General features: G+C 35.3%; 1 protein-coding gene across 2 annotated transcripts in view; it reads right to left on the bottom strand.

The window, feature by feature from the left end:
- Window positions 1-19,323, bottom strand: part of PAN3 (poly(A) specific ribonuclease subunit PAN3) — a 75,501-nt gene that overhangs the window by 23,649 nt on the left and 32,529 nt on the right. For both annotated transcript variants that reach the window (XM_072326411.1, XM_072326410.1), the window contains 8 exons: window positions 17,649-17,810; window positions 9,252-9,402; window positions 4,038-4,285; window positions 3,377-3,481; window positions 2,777-2,834; window positions 1,449-1,610; window positions 982-1,098; window positions 780-881 (listed from right to left, as the gene is read on the bottom strand). In XM_072326411.1, the coding sequence (XP_072182512.1) occupies window positions 780-881; window positions 982-1,098; window positions 1,449-1,610; window positions 2,777-2,834; window positions 3,377-3,481; window positions 4,038-4,285; window positions 9,252-9,402; window positions 17,649-17,810 (1,105 nt within the window). The remainder of the gene's footprint in view (window positions 1-779; window positions 882-981; window positions 1,099-1,448; window positions 1,611-2,776; window positions 2,835-3,376; window positions 3,482-4,037; window positions 4,286-9,251; window positions 9,403-17,648; window positions 17,811-19,323) is intronic.

Below are 19,323 nucleotides of genomic sequence, written 5' to 3' on the forward strand. Positions count from 1 at the left end.
CATAAGGGCCAAGAACTGCTTCTAAAAAGCACAAAGAAACATTATACTGTTTTGAAGGGAAAGAGTTTAGCCATATAGGTATGAGTCCTACTGGATATAACATGCTCTGATAGATTTTACTAGTGATGTAGCCTTAATCCTCAGAGCATAAATCTGTTTATATATATATTAAATGAAATATATGAAGTATATATATACATGAAATTTGTCAAAAAATGTTAGAATTTTTTTCCAATCCATTCCTTGTCTTCAACTAGTACTTAACAATTCAAATCACTGCCTACTTAGTCTTCATAATACTTTCCAGGGAAAACAAACAAAAAGACCTACACACCACTCTGTACATGCAGAGAACCTGAACAAGAAGCATCACATCGATGCATCAGATGTTACCCTGTGACAGATTTGCAATTAGAACCCCACAGCTCTTGGCTCTTGATCCTCCCTGTGTAAATTTGCTCTCCTGTAGGCAAAGAATTTTAATTCACTTACAAACTGAAAAAATGTAGCTCAAGTAAGAAGTTATTTCAAAAAAAAAAAAAACAAAGAAAAAATAAAAAAAACAAAACAAAAATAAAAATATTTAAAAAAAAAAAAATCCCTATATTCAGCAATTTCATTCAGAAACAAAAAAGGCAGAAAGTTCTGATCCAATCAGTTTATAGGATAATGAAATTGATTAGCTAAAAAAATAAGAAGATTCTTATAATCCACTATTTAATTGATCGAGTATTAGAAATAGCTTACAGAAGTATATTATGAAAATGCCTTTTCCTTACCCCATTTTCTTTTTGTGAAATAGGCATCAGCACTAGGGTCATTGAAGTGTCTGCTCATCATAGTCTCTCCTCCAGCATGAAAATCATATGCAAAAACAAGAGCTTAAAAATAGAGACATGTGACAATTACTAACTCCAGCATATTTAGAAAAAAGTCACAACACATTAACTGGGATGGGGGAGGGAAAAGATATAAACTCACAATGTTCTCCAAATGCTTTAGTGGTAAACACTTCACGTAAGGTTACTATATTTGAGTGCTGAATTTTTTTCCACATGTCAACCAACACCATGCACTTCGTGTTAACAAGACGAAAACCTGGAAAAGATCAAAAAACATACTTTAAGATTTTTGGGGAATGTTATTGGGGGCTTTTTTGTTGTTGTTGTTGTTGTTTTAGTTTGGTTACTTTGGTTGTGGTTTGTTGGTTTGATGTTTTTTTGTTTTTTTTTTTTAGTATTTTGTCTTCTAAAAATACTGAAAAGTAACCAAACACTAAAATAAGACCAGCATGCTTAAGAATGACAGGTCTGTGGGAACCTCTTGCTCTCTTTACACCCACTATCAAAGCTGTTTCAAGCTCTACACATAGAATATAAAAATATTTATTTAAACAAAAAAATACCCCTGGCATATATATAAAAAAAAGACTACTCAGTTTTTCTCACCATGTATCCTCCGAAGGCAATATGGCAGGTCATCTTTACTATTTACAGCCTTATAGCATGACGTAATGTACCCAAAGTTGCTTGTTTTCTGTATGCGATTGGGTGGTGGCAATGGTTCTAAAGGAAAGAGACTGTGGTAGCTGTCCACTTCTGCTGGAACTGCTAGATCAGTACATGCATAGGAAACATATTAGATATATTTTGAAGGAATTATTACAAGAGCAGAGAAAATGAAATCTGCTATGTCACTAACATGTAAATTCTGTGCATCATTTTCTTCATATGCACGTTAAGTAAGAATTCACTATTTCTGCTTTAATACTGATACATAGGTTTCTGGGAGGGATTCCAGAAAGCTAAAATAAATGTCCTCATAAAGACAGTTACACCAAGTAGAATGTAGCAACTCTTCTGTTGATTTTATCTGCTATTTTCTCACCCGTCTTAAAAACTTATCCTTCTGAACAACATTCCTCTGTTGTGTCTGTGGTATTTTTTTCTGGCACAGACTCATAGATAAGCACCCACTTCTATACAGACTTCATATCACTTTAAGAACCCTATTTCCTCACACAAAACAAACCTGAATCTTGTGTTGTAACATACTGGTTTAGAAAACAGAGGTACTGAAGGCTTACAAACCAGGTTAAGAGATTACACTCCCAAGAAGAGATACACTTGTATGTCATCTATCTGGGTTAGTAACCTTAACTACATCTTAGACTATATCATATTCTTAATAAGCACACAACTAAGAAGAATGTTGCTGCTGGAACTAAGAAGAATTGCTGAACACAGCAATCTGCTTAAAAACAGATTTGATTGTAAATTCTTCAAAAATCAAATTATGAGTAGTACATTTCTCTTACCTGCCAACTAGTACAAAACCTCTCTGATATACCAGCCAATTCATATTAAAACAAACAAGTTTGTTAATGTTTTCAAATGAAAACACTTATTAGGTATTCCTTTAACACTTATTAGGTATTCACATAGAAAATGATGCAATACTGTTTTGCATATGGCTCTATTGTCTTACAGATCTTTCTTTTTTCACTATTTTAAATATTCCCAACCATTACAGTGTTTCAGAACAGAATAAAATTAATTGAAAAAATAAACAGGAACAAGAAATAAATATATTTCCAAAATACTTTGGTTTTTGTTATCCACAACCCAGTCTTCATTAAAAAAATTATGGTTTTCTTTTTTTTGGTGGTGGTGGTTTGTTTCAAGCCACTGGTAACTACTGTTATAAATACAAGACCACAGAAAAACACAATCACCATTATAAATTATAAAAAATATAAATTATAAAAAATACTTACCAGGAATATCAGCCTGATCAACCTGGGCCATCGTTATTAGGTGCCTATTGATCAGTTCCTGAAGAACAAATTAGGTCAAGTTTTGAACACTAGCCTGAAAAGTTAATGACTTAAAAGTTAAACTCTTCAATGGAGGAGCTGCAAAAGACAATAGCCAGAACCAGCATTGACAGAGGTACCTACTACATTAAGGCTGAAGCAAATACTAGTCACAGCCAAGCCCTACAAGAAGGGCTTATTAACTATTATCCTTCCTTTCAGTTAAAGGCCTTAAAACTGAATAGGATTACAGCTTAAAAGAATTCTACATATAAACTTGTGCATGACAATATTTAACACACAACAAGCAAGAGTATGTACTCAAACAGGCAATCATGGCGTGCAGATTAGACTGTAATCACATATGCTGAAACCCACATCACAACCCTCTACTCTATCCACCATGGGACTAAGTTTTTAAAATTCTCCATAGGGAAAACTGACGGCACAGCTGTTTAGTCATTATTTCTCTTCTGCTACTGCCAATTTCCTACTTTTCTCCAAGATATGTGACTTCAATTCTTTTTTTTTTTTTTTTTTTTTTTTTTTTCCCCATATTACCTGTCTAAGCTCGTCCGCCATGAAGAAGGAAGGTGCATTTGCTTTTGGCTGCATATAAGCAACGTGAGGTGCAGCTGGATGGTAAATGTGGTAGTTTGGAAATACCTGGAAGTAAAAAAAAAAAAATATTAAGCAGCTTAAAATCCTTAAGCATAAGGAAAATAGAGTTTTGCCATCTTATTAGTTTAAGCTACTGAACTACAAAGTCTTCAGGCATAATGCATGTTACAAATACACTGTCAGGCGCATCACAATTTCCTTACTCAATACCAATGACTGCAAAGGGGCATGTAAGTACATACTTAACATTTTTATTACTCTCTTTTCCCTTCACTATAAATGCAAAATTTCTTTAACCTATCAAACATGAAAGCAGTTACAAATAATCGTTGATGTTTTCTATGTATGAATTCACTGAGACATACATAAAACGTTCTCTGATTTTGTATAAAAACAAAATTCTTAACAACGTAAATGCAGAACAAAAAATCTTTAGTTCTTTGTTTTCCATGATCACTGAAATCTATCTCAACATTCAAAAGGCCAAATCTTCACATAGAAAAAGGGTTTCCGAATAGTATGAATAACTAGTCAAGTAATCAATCTTAATCAATTCTGTCTTTGTTAATTCCATGTATTTTTACACTAAAAGCAAACATACCATTCCTGTGAGAGGTGCTGGAGTTGTATCAGTATAGAAGTACGTTGTTCCACCCACTGTTTCCTTCTGGATCACCTGGCCAGTAGATGGAGGCTGAGAGACAGCGTTAGCAACAGAAGCAGAGGCACTAGTAGGCACCATATAGTTTGCTGGGTTAGGAGTATGACTTCTTCGTCGAGGAGCAGGAGATGTATGAGGAGTTATTTTGGGGGAATGAAGAGGAGAAGATCCCGCTGATAATGACATTCCTTAGAGAAAAACAAGAAGATATTCTCGATCAAATATCTGTTGTTGCTTTTTTTTTTCCCCCTTTAATTTGAAAAAATCCTTTACTATACACACTTCAGAACTGAATAATATTCAGAGCAGAGGAGAAGTTTAAGGATGCTTACATCTTTACGAGAGTTAAAGGTAAAACTGTAATAGCAAGACTGGCACAGACATTTTCTTGAGAAGTTTTTCAGTTCAGAGAGAAAAGGCTTGAGAACATACAACCTTCACATTAAGAACTGGAAAAATACAGGTAGAAAGAGGAGAGATGAGCCAAATCAATGCTTTGTCTAGAAGAAGAAAGTTTATTAAACTACATGGAGAAAATGTTAATAACTTTGTGGTAAATGAATGTTTACATAAGTTAGAGGAACAGTCAGTGAAGCTTGCCAACCTATAACTCATTTAACCCAATTACATCTTCCTCCTACTAGAAATACTTTCATGAACAACTACAATGAGAGTTAGATCTCTGATGATTACAGCACACAAATAAGCAGTAAGAAATAAGCTACTACTAATCATTTCAGGGAAACCTATTTTCCTGTCATAATCAAATAAAAATCCAGTCTCCTCAAGCACTATTTGATATGTAAGGACAGGTAACTTCTCAGAATGAGATCTGCAAGGTATTCATACAGGCATTTGAAAACGTTCTCAAAATTCTTTTCTTGATTGCTGGTTACAGTAAGTTGAGTGGAAGACAGGCAACAGAACTGAAGCTTCAGTTTAGATTCTAAGCATAGCGTATCAGCGAGGGACAAAAAGTGCAACCTGCGCTACATACATGCTTTTTAGTCACAAAAAACTTGCTCGGTTGTGTCTTGCAAGATTTCTATAATAAAAAACTCTCAAATACAGCTATTTATAATAGTTTCTGAGCTGCTGAAGAGACCATTTTTAAAAAACTTGTAACATTACTAGCAGAAGATACCAGTTATCATGGTGTTTCAATTAATATAAAGGGGAGCACTTCCAAAATGTTCTGTTGCTAATGTTGGACTGTTGCTACAGATTGGACTGTACATTTGCTGCTTTGAGCCAGAAGTGTACCAGCCACATTATTCAAACTTCTACTGAAAGGTTTTTCCTGAGCAACTATTATACACAGTTTTCTTACAATTACAAACATTTTTTCATCCAAAATGTATTTCTGCTGAAGGACAGTTACAAATATAAACCCCTTCTGTCTTCAGGCATTAATGGAGTGAAAGGGAGATGATCAGTTATACGAATCCTTTCAAATGCCCTTCTGATCTCATGTAAGTGTCATTTTGGAAGGACCCTGAAAGTTTAATGAAAGTCATCAGGCAGACAGAACATATCCATTTGCCAATATATATAATCAGTTCAAGATATGAAACAAATTTGATTACATTTTATTTTCATACCACTAGAAGACCACTGCGTGAGTTACAAGAAATTTGCTGCTATTCAGTAGGTTTCAGCAGGCAGAGGCAGCAAATATCCAAGATGATAGATACCTTTGAGAGAGCTGCATAAAATTCTGCTGTCTGAGTACATAGGAATTAACAATTAAAACCCTTTGTCACACACACTCAAAATCTTATAGTGGATCTGATGCAGAGCTAAGTATTTATGGGAATAATAATTACGGTGCACAAACTCAAGCAGATCTAAACAGCTTCGTGAGGATTTCAACCAGTTAAAACCTTACTTATATTAATATTTAACCCAAACAAAACAGGATGAGATAGCAGAGCACAATCTAAACACCCAGGGAAAGCAGCAGGTGGAAATTACTGCAGGAAAGAAAATGAAAACAGCTACATTAAAAGATAAACACATATTCCTTCTGACTCACAATGAAGGAAAAAGACAGTACTGAGCACAGTGGTAAAATTGTGGTCAGTGTGGAGAATACCTCAATGGAATTAGATCAGCTGTCTTCAATAGTGGAATTTTATGTAAGTATATAATCACACAAGTGTATCAGAAAAAAATAAAAATTAAAAAAAAAGAGGATTTAATAATCTATATTTCTAATTAAAATTGTTTTACATAATTGCACCATGATCCTGACCAAAAGAAGTAACGTTTTTAAGCTTTCTGTATGACTTTAAAGTTCCCTGCATCAAAATTCAAATGCCAATAGGATTACTAGGACAAACACTAAAACAGGCATGTCAAATTGCTCCTCCTGAGTTTAATCTGCTACTAGATGGCTCTCAATTCCTTCTGCTGGTGAATCTTAAATAGAGAGTAAATTACTATTCTACTAAAAGCTGGAGACTGAGATGAAGACTGATTGTTGAGATTATTCTTGAAAGCATTTGCATAAGAAATGTGAAGTTACATATGTAGAATGCATAGCCTTCTTATGCTCTGTGTCCTAATGGATGTGTCATGTGTTGATACAAGTTACCTATTACAATAGGTTAGCTTCTGGTTGTCACTTCCAACAGTATTTCTGCAGTATATTTTTTCCACCTAATGAGACAAGTGGAAAAAATCTATTCTAGGGCCACTCAATCTTGTACAGAGTTACCTATGAAACACTAGGTGCCAAAGAATGTTTTTGTTTTATACCTGCCTTCAGGGAGATCTCAGAGATTAGATAGATGAGAATTTAATTTTTTTCTATTATCCTCAAGAGGGAAATCAAAGAATTGTTCCCTGCTTTGTAATAGATTAATTAAACCACGGCTCTTCTAAAACAGTTATTTCTACTACATTTCCTTATTTAAGAAAAAATATTAATTCCTTACAGAATACAGGAAGAATTTCATGCAAAATCTGAAGTCTTGCGTGTTTCACAAAAGTTATGTTCTACTGGAGGATACACACCATTTAACTGGAAGGAGAATTCTCTTTATTTAAAGGAGAGCTCTTGCAAACTCTTAACACTGGTAAGCAAAATCAAACTAAACCAAAAACAAACGCTTTAATGATAATTTTCAAACATCTTTAATTCTTTATTTTGTTATCTACTATGACCTAGATAGTGACACTTCCCCATACATAAATACCATTTTCTTATTTAAGAACCTAATCCTCTAGAAAGATCACCTCCTATCTCACCTGAAGGTAGCAGAAATTTGTTTTATTTATTTCTGGAGGGTATATATTATTGAGAGCTAAACCTCTTAAATAAAAAAATTATATCTGTGGGTACTATTTACACTGGATACTTAAGTTCAGAACATTCTGCACTCAGTGTAGAGAAAGAAGTTTCTACAGAAATTCAAAGCACCCCACTCATACCCCTGCTTTAAACTCATATTCTTGGTAACTATTCAGAAGTAACAAGAAAAGAAGCCAATGTTTCCTGAAGTTAGCTTTATACAAGGATTCCCCCAGCCCTCTACTCCTGAACAAACATCAGTATTTTAGCCTAGATCATTTTTCACATTGGCATGTGCATTTCAAGAACCTCAAACTATTCTAAGAACTTCTTTCATCAACAGCATTACTTATCCTTTCAAGTATTACTTACAGATAGTAAAGAAATTGGACTGTGAAGGATCCCTCTGAGATCCCACTGGACACTTTCCAAAAGTGGACCATTTTACTGTATTCTATTAAATCCTTTATATACTTTTCAATCCAGGTGACAAGGCTGAGAGGCATATAAACACAACATTTTCCAATAAGACTGCGCAGCACAATACAGGATGAAATCAGACACAGTACTGCATTATGTTCATTCAGTCAGCAGAAGCATCAATCACCTTCCCAGCCTGTTTCAATTGTTGCACCACAGCACTAATTAAATGCTGACTTATTTGATATTGACACTGATTTTTATTCCCTATTATCTGGAAAGCCCGAAGTTCCATTGAACGGAGGGCAACTGTCAGTACTAGCTTTTAATAAAGAAAAAAATTACAGTATTTGCCCTTTGAATTTTGGAAGTTACCTAATGCTTCTTGTTCCTTGCCACAGGTTTTAGAACATAAAGAATTTTGCTAGAGAATCTGAGATATGTAACATCCAGCTCTGCTCACCTTCGCATCTTGCAACTATTTTATTTTACTACAGAGTAAATATTAGGAATTTCTGATCTCAAGTAATTAACAAATCCACGAACAATTTGAACTTAAAAAAACTGTCAAAATTCTATGCATAGAACATTTAGAAGTCAATACTGAAAGTGAAATGACATGATATGACAGACATAGTAAGAGTTAACAGATAGTTTGCAAGGCAAATGATTTTGGTATAAGCTAATGTTCTACTTTTGTTACTGAGCAAAATTTAAGCCCACATGTATATCAGTAACACTGAAAATAATTATGTCTAGTTTACATCCTCTAAAAATAAATCAGTAGGGCAGACCAATGGATGGTAATCAGTATACATATTCACTGCAGTGTGTCTCTAGACCAGAGCTAGTTTAAAGCTACACCAGGTACTGCTCTATCATGGACAGCACAGAGCAGATGGTGCTATAATTCAGCATCTCTAAGAGAAGAGTAAATTAGTCTGAGGTAATCTCAGTGCTGCTGTGCCTGAATGAATTTCACAGCCTGCAGTCTGATTTTCATAGAATCATAGAATCATTCAAGTTGGGACCCTTAAAGGTCATCTAGTCCAACATCCCTGCAATAAACAGGGATGCCTACAGCTCCATCAGGTTGCTCAGAACCCTGTTCAGCTTGACTTTGAATGTCTTCAGGGATGGGGCATCCACCAGCACTCTGGGCAACCAGTGTCAGTGCCTCACCGCCCTCTGTAGAAAACTTCTTTTCCTTATATCCAGTCTAAATCTCCCCTCCTTTAGTTTGAAACATTTCCTATAGTCCTGTCAGCTTCTTCAGTTTCATTCTACTAGATTAATATCAAGTTCCTTTCACTTCTACCTGTCTTGCTCAAAATTAAGAGCTAAAGTAGAAGGCGGCCAGACTTGCACACAATAAACAAGAACATGTTTGGCATAATTAAAAGTTTAAACTATACTGTAAATCATTACTCTCAACTTACCTGGTGCTAGCCCAGCAGCAGCAGGACTTCCCATGGAGGGATGAGAAAACAAGGCTTGAGAGAAGGCAGACATACTTGACTGGGATACGTTACTCAGCCTGGAGGTTGATCCTCCTTTAGGAATAAATTCATTTGCAGTGGGGTTTGGTGTCTGTATGAAAACAAATGTAAATTGTTTATTTTAAAAAAGAAGAGACAAGACAATGCCTACTTGGTAGAAAACACTTTCCAAGGAACCTACTGAAGGCAGAGGATATTTAAGCTATCTACAAATTGCTGACAAGAACTGAAGACACAGGAAGCTGCTCTGCATGAACAGTTATAAATGTTTTTCTACACTACATGTGAAGTAGAGTTAGCACGATTTCCATATGAAGAGCTGATTTAACACAACCACTGTGCTAAAAGGCCTTCCATTAGCATTATACTATAATGCTGGAGAACTGATTTGACAGTGAGAAGGCCTCACCACTACTGCAGCCTATCCTTAAGTGACTTTAGAAAATCCACTGAGAAATAAGCAGCCATTGAAACCTAAAGCAATAGAAGAACCCACCACGTTCCTTTTCTGTAAAAAGAACTTCGGTTTTAATGACGTATTTCACTTATGCGGCACCTTTAATAATGAGTTTAAATTTGGTACAGCAGAAACAAATAGTAAGAAAGTAACTGTCAACCATTTGCTATTTACTACTACATAAAAAAATAGGGGGGGTTGGAGAGAGGGGGCCGGGCAGGGAAGGAGGCATGAGGACTTCAGGAGAAAATATCCAAATTACAGCTGAAAAGACAAAAAGCTTCGTATTGAACAGCAAGTTATGCTAGACATTAATGGAAGAAAATATAATAGAAGAAATAAAATACTACATGAAAATTACTTTGTAATTAAACATTAAATGCCAAGATTCTGTTTACGAAGTCACTTTAGCATTCCTCTCAAAAATGCCACAACAAAATAAGGTAAAATAGAAGACTAATCCTTTTAAGTAGACAAAGATTTTGCTAATAATCCATAGTGGTTTTCTAAAGCAAATCATATAGGATCATTGGGGTTTTAAGCAGATTTAAAATAACCAAATAACTCAAAAGTTTAAATTCCATTTTCACCAATATGAATTAAGTGTCAGAACTTAAGTTAGAGACAAATTAGAAGAGTGGGATTACAAAACACTAATTTAGACAGTGTAGGAAAATATCTGAAAATATTTTTTGTGTTTTTTGTTTTTTTTTTTAACATCTTCATTTCAAAGGACAGTCAAATGTAACACTAATGTATTTCAATCAGAAAAGTAGAGGATTCTAAAAGCTGTAAAACTGAAGGGGATGCTCAGGTTTAAAAGCAAATAGTAAGAACGTTTCACCTTGTTTCACACAACCATTGGCCACCTCATTATGTCACATAACAGTCATTCTAAATAGGCACCTGTCTGCATGTTAAAGAACAGCCATAACCAATTATGCAGACTAGTGAATTAAAACACTTAGGAATTAACTGATAAAAAGTTCATAGAAGCCTTAAAGAAAAAAAAAAAAAAAATTAAGAAAAGCTTGCAAAGGTATAGACAAATGAAGCCAAAGAAAAAAAATGTACTTTGATTTGTACAGACCCAAACTGAAATCAAGTAACTAATATGTCTGAAACCAAAAGGTAATATCCTGTACACAAAGATAACTAAGAGAATTACTTTTCTTTAGGGAAAAAATAAAAAAATAAAAGAGATCTGCTCTGCAACAGTTGAGCCAATTCTACACTGAAACCAAAAAAAATGACATAAGTGGCAGAGTTGAGCATACTTTGTCCACATAGTGACACACTGAAAATTCATCAAACAAAGCAACTGCAGCAGCGAGGGACAGAATTTGTAGTATCTTAGCAAAAACATGGTAATTCAAACAATTATATGAAACTTGAGATTTTCACTGTTAAAACTAGACCTGAAACATCCACAGATCTACCGCATATAAAAAAACCCGTCGACTAAACAGCAGGTGCAGGAGATGATAAACAATTCAGAACATGTAAGTGGAGAAGGAAGGACACCCTCTGGAAGACACTCTCAGTCTTTAATAGGGCAACTGATAGAGTTTCCAAGATACCAAGCACACCACTCTGGCTAAACTGTCACTACCTTAACTAAATCAATTCAATTGATGCCTATAGAATAGAACTTCTAAATGCATTCAGTAAGTGCTCACACACTTTCAGTTTTGTTCTGTAAAACAGTCACCTACATATTCTTCATTATTTCACGGTAGAAGGACTTGAGAACTGTACTTGAAGTGGCAGGTTGTAGAAAGGTTTGAGTTGGAAGAGACCTCATAACCCACCCAGCCCCAACCCCCTGCCATGGACTGGCTGCCACCAGGCTGTCCAGGGTCCTATCCAATCTGGCCTTGAACACCTCCATGAATGGGACATCCACAGCTTCTCTGGGCATCCCATGCCAGTGCCTCATCATTTTTCCCACATCTGAGGGAAATATTTTCTCCTAACATCTAACCTAATCTTCCATCTTTTAGGTTAAAGCCATTCCCCCCTGTCCTGTCATTATCAAGCCATGTAAAAAGTATCTTTTTTCACAAGTTCCCTTTAAGTACTGGAAGGTTGCAGTGAGTTCTCCCCAAAGCCTTCTCCAAACTGAACTAGCCCAGCTCACTCAGCCTTTGTTTGTAAGGGAGCAGATCATCTTTGTGACTCTCCTCAGGATGCACTCCAACAGCTCCACATCATTCCTATGCTAGGGACCCCAGGCCTGGACCCACTATTGCTGTGGTTTAGAAATCCAATGGAAATTCAATTTGGGTTGCATTATTTAGTGTCACAGTTCAGCATCAGAAACATTGCTGGATAAAATTGACTTATTTCTACATAACTACTTATCTAAATGTTCTCACTGAAAACAGCTTTGGTTTGTACAGCTTAAATTCTTCAGTACAAAAGCCTACTTACTTCCCTGTGAAGTTACAAACATGAAGTTGCAACCCAAAACTTTTTTCACTATTTAATAAATTGTTTAAATATTAATTAATTGTAAAAAATTGTAAAATTTTTCCACATTCAAACTGTTTTCTAAATACAGAAAAAAAAAAAAATCAATGTTTCAGAGCCATCATTCAAAACAAAATATTCCAAGTAGTACAATAAAATTTTAATAATTTGTGGTCAAAAATAGTAGTGCTTTATCAAAATTTGAAGCTTATGCCCTAGGCCATGTTTAGATGCACGCCGTATTTATTTGTAGTTGAAGCTCTTAAAGAAAATTTCTAAAAGCACACAAGTTTTCATATGACCTAAACCACAACTTTGCTTCCAACAAAATAAAACATATCCCAAATACATCTACAGCAGTTAGAGGATGGAATATAACCAAGCTGACTAATCCATTTTTTCATTACTTTTCAAACACCATAGACAACATTTTGCACCAATGAGCACAGAAACATGCAAAAACCAGGAAGTCGTGATCTTAATGGCCACCAAACCTGTAAGTGACATTCCTGGTCCTGAGGAATAAGCTTTGTAGTGTCAGAGTGGGATAAATTCTAATGTTAGTTTTATATTTCAATCTGCAGTAGACTTGAAAATATCAGTCTAAAAGATGAATAAGCTAATTTATACATAATTAGTGAAAAAATATTTTCATCATTCGGCATTATGCTTAAATTCCAAACATGCTCAGTTTTGTGACAGATTTCACTTAGTTACGTTAAGACAAAGAAATAAAAACAAATTTCTTCATGCTAGACTTGGCTTAAAGTTTTAAGTCGGAGAAAACCAGGACCTTGTGATAGAGAAAATAGGTACTGAAGACTTAAATATTGTGGGTAATTCAAGGACAGTAGATGCACAGAGGACTCAGAGGACATGCAATGAATTACATATTAAGTTGATGTCAAAAATAAAAGAAAAATAAAAATGAGAATCAGCTAAGACTGTGCATTATGCAGCAAGTTAAAGACTGCACCTTCCAGCTTCAGGTGCACACGTCCTGCAGAGAGGCACACACAAAAAAATTGTTCATTTTCATTTCATTTCACATTCATGTTTGAAGCACTTATATATATATATAAATGCTAGTGGGGGAATGGAAACAAAGATCTTCTGTGGTTACTAAAGGAAAACAATTCAAGAATCTTTAAAGGAGACTGAAGATGAAAGGAAAGCATACACTGAAAGAAAAGGGTAGAGAATGAAGGATCTCAGCTTCTCACCAAAGCTGGCAGAACCACACAGCAGCACTGCAACTTCACTGTCTGTTTTGGAGTTTTACAGATCAACAGATTTCTGCATTCTAGGAAGATGACAATTCCCGTTTCATTGATTATCAATTCCAATACATATAATTTTTCTCTGCACTCCTCTACAATGAGTTCCTAAGGATCCAATGCATTCATTCATAAATTAATCCCCAAAGTGCCATGAAGGATAAAGACACCCTGTAAAACAGGAGGGATCTGAAACCAAGACTTTTTAAAGGTTGTGCAGGGAGCCTACAGAAGTAGCGGACTGCTCCCTTCCCTCATTTCCAGTTCAGTGCCCACCAGCTGAGCCCATTTCTGTAGCTGTAGCATCACTCAGTTATTTCTAGTTGCACTATAAAAGCCAGCTACCTGAAGCAAAATGTAGGCAAATTTCATTTCAGAAGAATGTGCTAATGTACTTACCGTGCTAAAAACTGGAAACAAGCCTTTTTTTCCTCTTTTTACGTTGTCCTTCACCTCCCAATTCATGTTGATCTGTTCTGACATCCAGAATTGCATAATCCTGTAATGGTTACAGAAAACCACCACTGAACTGTACCCAAGCTATGAGCAGGGCAGTTCTCTGCCAGCCTACTATGTGGCATAGATCTCAGAATGTCTTCTTAATTCAAAAACATGCAAGAGGGTTTTTTTTTATGTTGGTTTTTGAATGGGCAGATGTGCAATAGAAGTAGCTTCAGTCTACGCAGAGAGCATCGCAGCAATCCTCTCTCCAAAAGGATTCCCTGATGCCCGTGACATCAGAAAAGGACACATTCTGGAATGTCAGAGCAGCCCATCAGATGTTGGAGGTTACTAAGGACTTGAACACAAATCTCCTTCCCTCTCACTATTGAATTTGTGCAACATGCTTCCTTATTTCAAATACTGTGACACACCATCACATTACCCACATGGTTAAATCTAAAAAATCATTTCCCCAGCATTACTAGCTAGATTTCAGTTCCACTCTTCAAAAGTTAAAGACAGTTTCAATAAAGCCAAACAATTTTGCTGAGACAAAACATGTTCGCTACACATTCCTTTAGTTAAAATACTAAGCAGTATTTTTAAGAGTATTAAAACTATAAACTTTTAGAAGTTGGTGCTTTTGATGCAAAATACTTTTAAAATTATTTATAAAACTGTATGCAACTCAAGAAGCAAGAAAACAAAATCAGCTGTTCATGATGCTTAACAAATGATCTGTATAACAGCAGTTGCATCCATTCCTGCTATTTTATATATACATTGGTAATACAATATACATCTTATGGCATTACATTGGTTTCCTAACACAGGGCAGGACAGACCACTAAGGAATGATTTTGCTTTTTGCCTTATTAATTTTTAAATGCAGAACCAGGAACAGCATTCTGTCTGAACACCACTTTTAAATACTGTGTTATGTTTATGTGATTAAAGTAAAAAAATTAAATAATAATAATTAAAAGATCTGTATTAAAAATTCATAAGTATGCCTGAGAAACAACTATATTGTTTTACAGTGTACCTTGAGAACTACCTTGTTTGGTAAAACCACTCATTTTGCAGACAAGTATCCCTACACCTTGTCTTTAAAAACATCACTTAACATTGCACCATGAAATAGTGCCTTCCTACATTTTAAATCACACATTTACGAGAGTAGACATTCAGTTTTGACGTGTTTTCAGTTTTTGACGTGCTTTCTCATCTTTAATGAAGAAAAAATCTGCCTCAAACAGTTGCATTACTACATTTTAACTTTTCTACTTACGATTGCTTAGCACTCACTGTCAGCCCAGATTTAGTTGCTATAATCAATATTCACACCCACAAAATCCTCTGAACAGCTTTTTTTTTTTTTTTCAAAATACTGGAGAGACCAATGCTAGATGTAGATTCTGCATGACTGTTTTTCTACTTCAGGGCAATCTGAAATCTCAATATGAAACTACCGTGGTTTGGTTTTTGGAGATTGGTTTTCTTTTGGCGGTGCCTATTTTTTTCTTAAGGTAGTTTCACAAACAAAGTTTTTTTCCAATAATCACAGCTATTTTTTTTTTTTTACTCTTTTACAATTAACATTTAAAACTTTTAACATTCTTGAGCTTTGATTTAGTAACGATTCGGCTAACGTTCATGTGAAAACAAAGACTTACAATGATCAGAACAACAATGTCCAAGTAAAACTTAGTTATTCGTCCACATAAAGCTTTACATATCCTCATAATCTCATCTACAGCCTGTTTTCCACACCTTTTTCCATTCACTCTTGCCAAACTCTATTACTACTATGCAATCTCTTCCTTATTTCCTTAAGTTGAAACATCCCTTTTTATTTCCAATGGATGTGCACAAACATGCTATTTAAAGCCCCAGATCTCCACAGTAAACTATATAATTGCTCCATAAACCTATAATATAAGATTCTGTATTACAGTTATTTATGTCATTGGGACTGAATACTAAAGTACGAAACTGCAGCAATGCCACCAACCAAAGAAAACATGGTGACCTTGGGCTTTCGTCTGCTACAATTTCAGAATAGCTTTGGAGGACATAAACACTGTTAATACAACTATTTCTGGCCAAAAGCTCCAAATCTCACAGGCTCTTCAACCACCAGATAATGCTAAGATGTTCCACTTTATTGCTGAACAGAAAAGATCAATTACTAACCTTGACACAACACAGAAACTTCAAGAGAAAACAGTGGAGAACATGAGTACAAATGGGGCTTTTTCTATTCTTTCAACATCTAATTGAAATTTGAAAAACAATTTTCTTTCAGTCCTCTCAGGGCAAATCACACACACAGAAATACAGAATGGCTTAAGTTGGAGGGATCTTAAAGATCATCTATGTCCAACCCCCTTGCCATGAGCAGGGTTGCCACCCGCTAGCTCAGGCTGTCCAGGGCCCCATTCAACCTGGCCTTGAATGCATTTAGGAATGGAGCATCCACAGCCTCTCCAGTCAACCTATTCTAGCACCTCTCCTAATCAAAGCTGACAGTCCTTTAGATAAACACAGGTAAATCAATCTGTCAGTCTTCTTTCACTTAAGAAAAAGTGCTTTTCATCTTTAATGAAGAAAAAAACTGTGCTTCTTCACTGGCTCCAACCATTCCTCTTCAGCCTTACTTGGTCCTTCTACCAATGCTTCATTACTTTCTGCTAGTGGCTCTGCTGCTTCACCAACAACAAAAGGCCAAGACAAGACTTATGGCCAAGTGACTGTATGAAGTAGAATCAGTTAGGGATTGATTAGCAGTTTGCTGCATGCAATCTCAGTAGTTAAAAAAGTATCCAACCACTGATTAATGCAAAACTAGTACTGGCATTACAGGGCTCCAGTGTGAGCTTCACATGAACCCTAATATGACAAAGATTTAGTGAACTGAAAGAAGTTTCAGAGGCCACCAACTCTAGTTATCAGTAAGTCTGCTGCTGATTTACCTATTGGAAATACTTAAAAACACAAAAAAGAAAACTAATTTACACAAAGACTGGAGTAACCATCTCTGAAGCACCACTTCAGTGCAAAATAGTAGTAGTAGCAGTGTCGTAATTATGACAAATACAATAACTTTCATCTAAACCCTGTCTCTAGGAACAATGAGAAAATTCTTCCCAGAAAAGATTCATTCTTCATTATCATCTCAACCTGCTGCTTCCAAATAAGATACACTCAAGTCCAGCTCCTGAGGAGACTAAAGAATGTAAAACTAGAGTTTTCAACACAAAACTTTAATTTCAACCACAGATATTTACACTTTCTGATCATGATCGTTACTTTCTGCACTAAAGGATTTTTGTTGCATTCTGTCAATCGTTTTAACAAAGGTAGCTAATTTTCACAGTAAGAACTTGCCTGAAACAGAAAGTAGTGGTTGCATTTGTCTGCTTTTAAAACACATTTAATAATTATTTTTGCTTCTCCTCCATAGATTATAACAATCAAGCAAGTACACAACACACAGGAAGGGGAAGATAAAATAAAATCTGAGTCACTCTCCCTGAAGGGGGTCAGTATGCCTGTTTGGAAAGCATTTTATCCAGTTCCAACTCTTATTCAGATTAACTGTTTCGAACAGTTTCTAGAATTTAAAATAAAGCATCCAAAATACAGAAAAAGTGAACAGTTAAAAATAAATAAATAAATAAATACCTGTAAATTGTTTTCTGTGACTCTGTTCCACCAAACCATATTGATGGGTACTCCTGTTTTACACCTGTCAGTCAGACAGCCAATAGGGTTCTTTGATTTTCTTGCTTTTGATCCCACCGGAACTATCCTCTCATCCAGCATCCCCAGTCGATACTTCCTGGGCTACGAAAAAGAAGGAGAGAAACCAGGCCACTCCTGACAACCCTCATCTAAAGCTACACTACTTCACTGTGATACAATTTCTGGATTGGTGGAATAGGAAACAATTTGCAAGTAAAATTTGTAATTTTTCTGAGACTGTTTCCTTTCAATCCTTACTATTTAGTTGCAATAAGCATTTTAAAAAATGAAGAGAATAAGCCATACCACTTCAGGGATTAACTACTCATATGCAAATCTTTCTACCAAGCGTCAGCCAACTGAAATATGAGTGTGTATATATATGTATACATATATATACATATTTAGAAATTCAGTAAAGTAAGATGTTTTAAAAAATAATCTGTATTTCCAGATACCTTCAACAACATCATAATACAGAACTCCAATTCTTCCTTTGAGATTTCTTTCTAAACAAAAAACAAGTTATCACTGACTTTTACACGCTTCTTTTTTAAGTTTAAATTTGCCAAGACTTGTCTCCTGAAGATTTCAAGAAGAATAAAAAATAAAACCAACAAAAACAGGTACAACTAATGACACAAGAGCTCAATGATAAAAACATTTATGCTCGAGTCCATGTTCAAAGAAGTAACTTCAGCTATGGCCTCTCTTCTGACAAATGAGAACTACCACAACAAATGCATAGGAAACTGACTTGAACTTGAGAAAACAAAACATGACTTATGAAGATGCAGGAGATAGTTATGCCTCAGCAGGACTTAAATTTGTATCATATTTATAATGATCTCTACACATGAAACTACCTAAAAAAGCATGAGATTAACATTATATTCAAAACACACTAGAAAAAAAAATCTCTTAAAGACTTTCAAGCAAGTGAAGTAGATAAGTTCTCCAAGTTTCTCTAGGCTTCTTCAAACCAATGTGTACCTTCTTCAATAGTAAATACAACCAGAAGAAATATTTCAGAATGCATACAGAAACAAAATCTTAGCCTAAATATATGTATTAGAGAAAAAATCATACTGAATTGCAGGGGCTGGCTTGTTTTACTTTTTGATGTGAAAGTGCAACTATCACAATCTAGATATATCTTTTCATCAATCAAAGCTTAACTTACCTCTTTATTCAGGTATCTACTTCATCTGGCAACTTAGAAATCTTAGCAAGAAGTACCTTGATAATCATTTTAAAAACAGTCTTTCGGGAAACAAGATGACATTCTAATTGGAAAAGATTCCTCACTCACATACAAATTGTACAAGGACTACTCTGAAAGTAATGTCTCTTTTGTTATCACACTGGCCCACAACATCAGAGGCTGATGTTAGCATGGCAGTAATGCATTCCCACCAACGCTCCATTACATTTTGTTACTGTGCAACAGATGGCAGCAGAGAAGCAGTCTGACAAAGCAGCATAGAATGCAGAAGAGCATACGAAGCAAAGGTATGTCACTGAACTCTTCCATGTGGAAAAAAATGGCACCCATTGACATTCACTGATGCTTGTTCAACATTTATGGATACCAAACAGGAGATGTGAGCACAGT

This window comes from Excalfactoria chinensis, chromosome 1 (genome assembly GCF_039878825.1).
Source record: "Excalfactoria chinensis isolate bCotChi1 chromosome 1, bCotChi1.hap2, whole genome shotgun sequence".
NCBI lineage: Eukaryota > Metazoa > Chordata > Aves > Galliformes > Phasianidae > Excalfactoria > Excalfactoria chinensis.